This window comes from Harpegnathos saltator, unplaced genomic scaffold, assembly GCF_003227715.2.
Source record: "Harpegnathos saltator strain DR-91 unplaced genomic scaffold, Hsal_v8.6 scaffold8, whole genome shotgun sequence".
NCBI classification, from domain to species: domain Eukaryota; kingdom Metazoa; phylum Arthropoda; class Insecta; order Hymenoptera; family Formicidae; genus Harpegnathos; species Harpegnathos saltator.
In genome coordinates, this window is record NW_020230648.1 from 1,948,538 (window position 1) to 1,959,249 (window position 10,712).

The following is a 10,712-nucleotide window of genomic DNA, read 5'->3' on the forward strand; positions in this document are numbered from 1 at the left end:
GATCAAAAGTGGAATAACGCATGAGGAAGTAGCGTATGCGGCGGTCGGAGGTATAAATAACAAGATAATTCTCGAAAATGACGCAATTCAGCGGATTTATACGAAAGGGTCTCTCTGCTTGTCCCGATAGTCCAAAGTGAATCTTAATGATACGTTGAACACCACGAGAGGACCACAAAGAGTACACTAAAATAGTATTTTATAAAGTCGAATCTTTGCTTGGGGAGTTACTTGACACTTAACGACTTAACGGCGCTTGATCGGCGGCTCCGTGGAAGTCGAGTAAAGAGAAATAGCACCGGCGAAAGAAAACGCTTCCTCGGTGGAAATCACGCTCGTAGCGGAAGTGCTGGAAGATATCGACCCGCTTCAGACGCGGACACTTCAGATACAGACCCGCCTTATCGGGGAGCACACATTTATCGGATATTGAATTAGTCTTTTTTCTACTTGCTTTTTTTCACGATTGCCCGTAAAGCGGTTTTCCTGTAGATTAATTCGCGGAATCTGCTTATCCTATCGATCGACGATTTAACATGGCGCGCACGTTCTCGCCCGATTCGCCCGATTCGCGTTCACACCCAACACGTGCATCCCCGACGCTGATCGCGTCCGCTTGGCGGCTCGTACGTGTTAAATATTGAATAACACAATCGAAAATTAGGCGATGTGGGGAAAGAGAAATCATTACTTATACGGCAAGCACTGACGCGAACTAGGTAGGGTAAGAGAGGCAGGTCGCGAGTGGTAAGTTACCTGCTTTTACCATCTTCGCCTCTTTCCCGCTAAAGAAGAAGTAATTTACTACTCGATTGCTTTCACGCTGATTCGATATCAAGCTGTGGCGGCGTCCTAGCTTAACAAGATAAACAGCGTTAAAGTATCGCTGTCACGATCATGTCTCCTCGTTGACAGATCAAGAAAACAAGCGAGACGATGTCGGTGCTGGTAGCCAAGAGCTCCTCGGAATTCCGAAGACCGCCTGTAGTGCAGAGGAACAAAGGCGGTCTCGCGAAATACTTGGGTACCGTGTCGGCCAATAGTCGCGGGACCCCGACCAACGATTGGGAAGCTCGAACGCTAACGACGACGCCGCCGACCACGAAGAAGCCGCCGTTGGTCGTCGTGCCAAGGATCAACGGCAAGTTGGACAAGAAGCTGCCGAAACCGCTGCCAAGTCTGCCAATCTCGAACGACGTACTGAAAAATCTGCCGAGCTGCAAGATCTCATCACTCAGGTATAACTATCTGCGTGTAATGCACAGCTTGTCTTCGTGCTTTATTACAATGGTGCTTTAATTAAATAGTTAATTATTCGCTACTAGGTACATGTTCACATGGAGAACAGTTTCGGTCGCTCGATCCTTTTTTTAATTTTTGAACATTTGAGGAAGGACGCACTATTTCACGTTTATTAAGAGCTGCAAAATAATTTGGAAACTCAAGTTCGAATGAGATTCAACAAAGTGTAAGATAATAAGTCGATAAAAAGTAAAGCTATAATAACACACAAATACAATAAAATAGCAAAGGAAAGTTAAAAAGGGGGTGGCGAAAGGAAAAATGTTAATAATTAATGTTAGAATGTGGGGAAAGAGAAAACTGGGATTAATCGTTGACATTTAATTCGTTTCTCGAAAGTAATTATTTAAAAATTTTTGGGAAATACGTAAGGTAAGAGGCTCTAGGTATCTTAAAAGGAGATAATTATCCATATCTTTATATCATGTCTGGTTATATGTATATAGATTTATATAATGCGCATGATCTCTTGTGAATCGGTCTAACACTGTATGATCTTCAGTTTTAGATAAAAGTGGAGCGTGGTAAGTAAGGACTGTTTCTGATTAATCGTTTACTCTGTTTTGAATTCCTAAACAGGTTACCTTCAGATGCAAGTCTTAGCACAGCTAAATGCAGCTCTCCGTCTTCTACCGCCGCACCGTCGCTGCTAGGAGAAGCAGTACCGTTGGACTTCAAAGGTTGCATCCTGTCGAAGCCGCACGTGAACGAGAACAACAATTTGACGAATGCCTGCGGAAGTATCTTAGGTGCGCTGAGGTCTCAGAACGGCCACGATCCCATCTCGAGGCTCTCGTCGTCAGAAAACAGCAAAAGCGAGAAAACCCAGATCGATGAGGCGCCGGTCGACGAGGACGATGTGGATGAGGAAGAGGAGGACTCGAGGGGCAGCGCGTCGAAGCCGTTGTTGTCGCCTATTCTCTCGGCACCTACCACCATCCGGTTTCCAGCGCGGGCACCCGAAAAAGACAGATCTGCGGATAGTGGAAACTGCCGCTGGGACAAGTGCGAAGTCAGCTTCGAATCTGTTAGCGGTCTTCTGGAACATTTACAGGTACACGGACGAACAATCTTTTTATTTGGTGCGTAACAGTTCACTTGCAAAACAGTTTCAATTCACTTGCTTTCGGGGCATTTCGAGACACGCATTCGACGTATCCATTGAGAAAACTTTTTTATGAGAAATTATTTCACGAGAATTGCTACACAGATTTTCTCATTGGACTTTGGCTTGGCGTTTCCAAGCGCGTTGAAGAAAACTTGTCCAAATTTGTCCCGCAAACGAGTGCGCTTTAAGCTTCAGTCAAGCGTTAACATCAAAGTTCTTTGTAATCATCATATATTATACGCATCAGGTTGTATTGCCTGCATTTAAAACGAAGCAGATGTGCACAATGTTCAATGGGAAAGAGAAGGAAATAGAAAGTGTTTACAAAACGGTTCAGAAAGTGCAGCTACAAGGAACAGACCTTATTTCCTAGGCCGAAATTCACTAATCTCTTCAATGTTTCCTTATTGTATGTATATATAATTATAATTACGTATGTAATTATGTATGACACAATATAATAAGATGTGTCAAGTGTTGCGTAAAATACGAATTGTAAAATAATACATTAGTCGAATAATCAGCATTCGCGTACGTATATATCCTAGACACGATGCAAACGACTGTAAGAAAAACTAGTGAATTTCGGACTAGTAAATAATTAAGGCTCTGTTGAAGCTTAGTCCCAGCTCCCAGTCGTGCGGAGAATGCCGCCATATTGATCGATTGTCGAGTCTCTCTTCGCACATTTTCCATTCCCATGCAAAATTAAGTGTATCTTTAACGAAATATATATATATATATATATTTATATAGGTATATATATATATATATATCATGTGGATATATTTAATATAAATATATAATAAAATTCTCCGATTTGCGTGCACGTGCACACACGAGTGATTCGATAAAATCTCATTCCGTCAGTTTGTGGTTAATAATTGGTAAAAAACGAAAACACAATACACGACATATACACATGATACAATTGTGTATATTATCGTCCTTTACAGTCCGCGCACATCAACACGCAAACCGGCGTCGATAACTTCGTCTGTCAGTGGCAAGGGTGCAAAGTACAAGGAAGGACTTCGTGTTCCCGACGATGGTTGGAAAGACACGTTCTGTCTCACGGTGGCAATAAACCTTTTCGATGTATCGTCGACGGCTGCGGCTGCAGATTCAGCTCGCAGGTACCTAGCCGCCATGCATGCGTTAAGCTCTTCGTATCCGAGAATTTCTAAATACTGACGGCGCATGCGCACGTGCTTTCTTTCACAGACTGCCCTGGAGAGGCATGTAAACGGCCACTTTAATCAGCCGGAAACGAACAGCAACAACGGAAGGCGTAGCTGCGAAAACGGCGGCAAGCTTGTTAGGAGAAACGGCAAAAAGCTCAGATATAGGCGACAACCTTGGTCTGGTGAGTAGCAGTGCTCTATTACGCATCTCGCCGACGATCGTTTCCTTTCCTTCTCATTCCTCGAGCTCGTTTCGCAGCATCAGTGTTGGTGGTACTCGTGCAAGCCCATTAGTTGTCCATTAGTTGTAACGAATTAGTTGTAACGAATAATTTATTGAATAATTCTTGCTGTTCTTTGCAGCGAGGGTTTTCGATTATTTTGACTCGGGAGTGATGGAACGTCTGCAGCACAGGCTATTGGAACTAGAGACATCGAGAACGCAGGGACGATTAGCTGAAACGCCAGGAAACTCGATGGCACTGACTAGTCAAGTAAGTTGCGGCGAATCGTCGTCACGCGTTTGCGCTTTAAAATAACATCGATTTTAACAGGTTTCCGCAGTAAAACTTCTTTTCCTTTTAGATTTTAATGAGGAGAGTCGAGATGGACGGTAAGACGAAGGTACTGCTACGGTGGTATCCCCAGAACATGTAAGTGTCTGTATAATAAAATTCGACCTCTGAAGGACGCACATTCACAAACTCCCGTGACTCACGCGCGTTTTCTGCATTTCTTTTTTTATAGAGTACCGGACGAATGGGTACTAGAATCCGAAGTACAAAGCATGAAGTACGTAGATATTCGCAACGTGGCCGTCAGTAACCCAGAAGAGGTGAGCTTAGCGCTCTATCCCGCGATAAGTGGCCACGCGCCATCGACGATGCGAGTGAAACAGCGCAGAAAACCGGTGAAGAACTCGTGATAATGTCGATCGACCGGATCCAGGACTGACTTAACGAGCGCATTAACACCTGAACCAGGAAAAACAAAATACTACTGACGTGTAGTACGGTCTATACGTTTCTTGGTCGGTGAAGACGAAGACCGCCGCAAGGTGCGAGCTGAAACCTGAATCTATCAAAAGAATGAGAGAGAGAAAGAGGGAGAGAGAGAGAGAGAGAGAGAGAGAAAGAGAGAAAGGGAGAGGACGACGAAGACCTTTGTAAGATAACTCATCTAATTTAGGAGGACGACCAATTTACACGGATCCAGATCGTTTAGCCGGCTAAAATAAGAATCGCAGTTGGTCTAGATCTCGCGAGAGAGAAAGAGATTATAATTTGGAACGAGCCGGGTGACACAATAACGATAAGAATAGGAAGACATACAGCTAGGAATATTTCAAGGAGAAAGAGAGAGAGAGAGAGAGAGAGAGAGAGAGAGACAAAATAAGTGAACGAGGAGGTTAGGATCATCCTAGTTAAATCCGTCTCCTGTTTGGAGTCGAGCGAGAGCCATTGCTGACCGCAACGAGGCATTTACTCTTCATCACTCGTCGATGGGTATGCACCAATGAGTTAATTGAATGCGAATCTCTATCACAAATATCTCGCGCACTATTCAAAGCTCATCGGCCTCGGAAGCGCTAAGTCTGGGCCTCAAAAGTGCCTCACCGTGAATACGTTTTGTACCGTCTTCCCGCCGATCAAGATCCAGGGAAGAGACAGCCGCGTGGTGGGAACGGTAACGATAGTCGAGGATTAAAAGGGCAAAAATATAAAAAAAGGAGACAAGGAAGGAGTACACAGTAAAAAGAAGCTTTCGCGTATGTCAACGTTTGGTTTTTGCCAAAGGAAACCAAGGGAGTGCACAGACAAAATGTTTAAGCGGTAGTTAACAATTATAAGGAGATAATCACTCTGGTGGCCTTAGGACTCAATTAATATCTAACATCGGCCCTTGGCACTTCCGGGGGAGCCGATAGAATTCTGGGGAACCCAATCGACAGGCAAAAACGAGATCTCCGACGATGTTTCGAGAAAGAGGAAAGAAGGAAAAGAAGTGAAAGGGAAGGGAAAGGGGAAGAGATGCGTCTACCTCGATTTACACCTCGGTAGAAATTCGCGTCGACTGTCGTACGAGAACACGAAGAGAGAGAGAGAGAGAGAGAGAGAGAGAGAGAGAGAGAGAGAGAGAGAGAAAGAGAGAGAGAGAGGAAGATAAAAGGAAAAAGGATCGCGTGGATAGCGTGAAGCGAAGAATGCATCAACAAATGGGAGAAAATATCCGGGTTGTAGGAGAAGGAGGTTGGATAAGAATGCGACAGTATGAGAGAACACAGAGAGAATGAGTATGAGAGCGAATGCAAGAGATATGTAGAGTATATTGCTTCAAACCCGCCGTTATTTCCCTGAATGGGGTTGACAGTCTCCCAGGCTGAGAGCTCGGCATGAAGTTGAAAGATCGTGGAATAATCGGACGACACGTAACGTCACCGAGATTTCTATCGAGAATTATGCCGTTCTGTTTTAGGACGGAGGTCTAATATATCTGTACAAAATGAAATTAAAGTAAAAAGATAGTTTCTCGAGGCTCGAGGCATGTCCGGGCGTAGAAAGAGGGAAACATGCGTCGGGCTTGCCTCGTTCCCGCACTTGAGAGATGTCCGATTTCTCGTGTACTCCATCGTCGCTTATTTTTATCTTTCTGCTGAGTCTCGCGCAGCGTGTTGGTGTACGCTCGTTGCCGACCTGGAAAGTCGGATTTCACGCCAATTTGTCATTTTTCGTTCTCTCGCGAATAACGAAAAATGTATTGAATCGCCAAAGGAGGGAAGCCAACACGCTGCACGACTATAAACTGACGAGCTGTTACCCTCAATAGGGGTAAATTACGAAGGCTGTGTTACATTTTTTCACAGGAGTTGTTAGGGGAACACTGAGAGAAAGAGAGCGGACAATGTTGTGCGGTGGCTTCGCTGCTTCCACGATGCTTCACACTCGCTGGTAGTCGTATCGCGGCTTGTAGAGAGAAAAAAAAAGGATAACGTGTAACTTTTACGACTATCTGCTGTGCTGCAGCGCGGAGAGCGACGCGCGCGCGCGCGTATATACATATGTAGCGGATAAAGATCTTTGTGTAAATTAAGTGGAGAAGAAGGTTACGTGTGCCGTGTCGATGTGTTGTTGCATGTATGTGTGTGTATGTTGTGTTGAGTAATCGAAGAGAGAGAGAGAGAGAGAGAGAGAGAGAGAGAGAGATAGAGAGAGAGAGAGAGAGAGAGAGAGAGAGAGAGAGAGAGAGAGATTAAAGTATGATTGAGACGAGAGAGATCGTGCTAACGATGGACGGAAATGTTATAGGACACACAGAAACGGAACGGACAGAGACGAAACGTCATGCATACACACCAGCTAAGAAACACTGCCAATATGAATGTAATTAAGAGCTCTGCGACAATTAATCGATTAATTATTCTTATTATTATTATAAAGGTACGATTAAGTGTATAACCGAATAGATCTCTAGCTGACGCGAGGATGGATGTGTAAGGGAGCGGCTGCGCCGAGAATGCGTCGTCGTCATGGTCATGGTCGTGTGATCGTTGCCTACACTCCGCGGAATGCGTGTTCCAACACGATGACAATTGTACTTTTCGAACGACCGCGCGCGCGCGCCAGAGAGAGAGAGAGAGAGAGAGAAAAGAGAGAGAGAGAGAGAGAGAATGTCCCGCGTCCGTATGTGGCTCTGCACGCGCGTGACGCTGCGCGTCGCGCGTGGCCGCGAGTATAAATGTAAATACTTAGTTGAAATTATCGTAATGAAACGGCATATACACACAATACCGTACTTGCAACTGCGAGCTTGCTCTCGTCACCGCTGGGGCAAGCTTCTTGTTGCGAGTATCCGAAAGCTATCTAAAGATGTATCTCTCTGTATCCGTTGATTTTCCAGCACATCGTTCCCGCGAGGATGACATACTACATGTGCGCGCGCGCGCGCGTGCACCGCACGCACACACACACACACACACACACACACACACACACACATCGCACGCTACATAACACAAGAACACACAAGACGCGCGAGTGCGGACACACTCGTATATTCAGCGACAAAGGTGACGGATCCTTGCTTCTTTACGGACGAATCGAGACCGACGACGGAAACGCATCACTGCCAAAATCACGCTCTGCCAGCTCCGTCTCGTTTTAACGGCGCGCCTCTAGCGTGTATTTGTCCCTATTTGCACGAACGTGCGTCCACATGTCGTGCTTCTAACGATCTTCGTCGATTTTCCCTTTGTTCGCATATACACGTACACACGCCGCACACACATATACACACATGACATGATATGCATTAACACACACGAACACGGCCTAGCCGCAACCACCGTTTCGTTCTTCGAATATATATTCTCTGAGTGTATATCGTCGTTCTTTTAGAAAAACTGACTGATTAACATTCGGTAAATAACGAAGGAAAAGCAATTTTTAGAAATTTAATTATAAACAAGTCTTTTTTGTTTTGTTTACGAACGCGTCTCAGTGATTCGCATCTCTCATTATTTATACGATATTCGTTTCATTTGTAGGCTCAAAGGGAAGAAATTTACACGATTCGCGTTGATTCTCTCTATAAGTAGATAATTTATTTCTAAGAAAGTCGATTTCGCAGATGTAAATGACTCCTTCCTCAAGACCGGCGATATCCTCTGAGCGCTCATGTGTCGCGCACTGCCAAACTTCGTCGAGCACGCAAAATTGAGGCACTGCCAACGAGATGTACAGAACGGGACGATCGTAGAAAGATAAAGGGGGATACGGGGACTCGTCGTTTTCTGCACTTGGACTTTTTTTTTTCTCCTCGCGCTGAGAATTCGCTTCGTGCGCTTTAAAACGAATGCGGGCTTTACCGAGACATCGCCTCAGTACCATACGAAGGCTTTCTCGTGAGAAGCTATCGCGCGTTCCTCGTAATCGACACGTCCCGCTTCCGAATGGAGACACAACGAATTGTAAAGATGAGATTTAGAAAACAAAGGACACGATGGTGTTAATTGCACACACAATATTACATAAAACATGTGTAATTTTTTGAAATGCATAAGTAACACAAAAATCCAGCAAACTTTTGTTAGTCAGAAGAATTTTCATACAAAAAGCGACACACACACACACACACACACACAATTAATATCTCTTCTACATTGTATCATTGTGTCGTTTCTCAGTTTATTATTTAGTTTAGATGTAAAAAATTAGATTTCTGAACTATATATCCTTGCTACACACATCTCAACTTTATATTTCGTCGTGTCTCCACTTTTTTATGTTCATCGCTTATTGTTATTCTTCGTGGCACGATCGTTTTCCGATAGTTACTATCTATCTTTTCACCTTTTCGACTACTCACTGTGAGATCTCTACTCGTGCGAATAGCATATTATCGCTGCTAGTCGAAATTGCGTCATTCAGATAAGGGACCAATTTTCTTACGTAAATGAAAACAGACTCGCTCCACCCGATTCATCATTCCGTGGTTGTGAGGTAGAAATTATTATTCCGCAAAAAAATACGTCTATTTTAAATGAGCAATTAAATAGACTTTGCTTCAAAATTTTTTGATTGATACATAAAGAATATTGCGCACCGAGTGGAGATTCTATTAGACGTTTAATTATATACTTTTGCACATTCTTTATTATTATTATTATTATTGTTATTATTATCGTAACATTTCTCACACGCGTAAAGGTGGAACGATAGAAAAAGAGCCTTCGGCCGCTCGATCGCGCTTGATCTCGTGGAATGGAAGAACCGCAATAAATAATAGAGGGAGAGAGATCAAAAGTACTTGGAAGGTCCTTCCAATTAATTATACAAACTATTTCTCACGACGTAAAGTAAAACTTGAGCGCATCAGCAATACGAAAATCACGTGAAAATAAAAAGGTACAAAATATAATTTAATTAAGTTTCGTGAGCTTTCGTGATTCTCGAACGAACGCGGTAGCACAATCGGCATTTTAGTAAAACCCGTGCGATAAATTAATTCGAGTTTATGCGAAATTTACGCGTACATGCGCTTAGATCGCTCGCTCACTGCAATTGCACGCGGCGAGTTTAATTCCGATATAAAGTATTCTCTATGCTAACGTATTCTCTTTGTGTTGTAATTAGTTGTGATTGAGATTTTATACTTTGCTCGCCAGTTGAAATCGGACGAACCGCATTTAGTTACAAGGTACATTTTTCTCCTTTCTTTTCTTTTTATTCCTCAGCACTCGATCGTCGGTCGGTTTTTTTTTTCCATTTCTTTTGCGTTTTACGCGTTCACATTCTCCAAATCGGCAGCGATGAGTAATCTTTCCTCTCTGTAAACACGATGAATGTTCAAAGAAGGATCACATAGACTTCGCCACGTAGCTGTAGCGTCTCGTATAAACTTTTACATTGTTTATATCGGCCTGCTGACAATTCTAAATTATTGATATAGGAACTTTTTTAATGTAAATGCGAAAGGGAGAGAGAGGGAGTGAGAGAGAGAGAGAGAGAGAGAGAGAGAGAGAGAGAGAGAGAGAGGGTGAGGGAGGACGAGAGAAAGGAAGAAATGTGATGGCAGGAATGGAAAAACCGAAAGATGGAAGTGGGCATGTGTGAAATCAACGTGGACGATTTGTATACGCTTTTTTAGTGCACGAAGTCCAACCCGAGACGGAAATGATCTAATTCCGTTTCTCTTCTGGTGTTCTTTTTTTATACATATATTCGTGCGTTTTTTGTAGAGTTAAACTTTAGTCCACGCGATGCTGCGCACTCAATAATGAATGTACATTTAAGGAAGAGAGGCGTAAAAGTGTTCTGTAATGTAATTAGGTTTGTATCGGCATTAGAAGAAGAGAGAAAAGAAAAGAAGGATGGAAAATATTTGTGAGAAGAAAACATGCGGGTACTCATTCTTTCTTTCCCATCGCATGTTTTTCGCAAAGAGCTTGCTGAAACACATATATATATATATACACATACACACACACACACATACACGTAAATATACATGTATATACTCGCCGTAGATTTACTTCCTTTTGACGGTGCGTGAACTTGCGTGTAAAAGAAAACGAGAGAAACCGTGATGAGCGTAATTAACATAGAACAAAGAAACGATGG

General features: G+C 43.4%; 1 protein-coding gene across 1 annotated transcript in view; it reads left to right on the forward strand.

Annotated features, from left to right (window-relative positions):
• The window catches only part of jing (AE binding protein 2 jing), a 177,450-nt gene extending 167,531 nt beyond the window's left edge, over positions 1-9,919 (forward strand). Inside the window, exons 3-9 of the mRNA XM_011139039.3 lie at positions 916-1,238; positions 1,882-2,356; positions 3,367-3,546; positions 3,635-3,776; positions 3,958-4,088; positions 4,180-4,247; positions 4,342-9,919. Coding sequence (XP_011137341.1) covers positions 916-1,238; positions 1,882-2,356; positions 3,367-3,546; positions 3,635-3,776; positions 3,958-4,088; positions 4,180-4,247; positions 4,342-4,519 — 1,497 coding nt within the window. The 3' untranslated portion in view covers positions 4,520-9,919. The remainder of the gene's footprint in view (positions 1-915; positions 1,239-1,881; positions 2,357-3,366; positions 3,547-3,634; positions 3,777-3,957; positions 4,089-4,179; positions 4,248-4,341) is intronic.
• Positions 9,920-10,712: the final 793 nt, after the last annotated feature.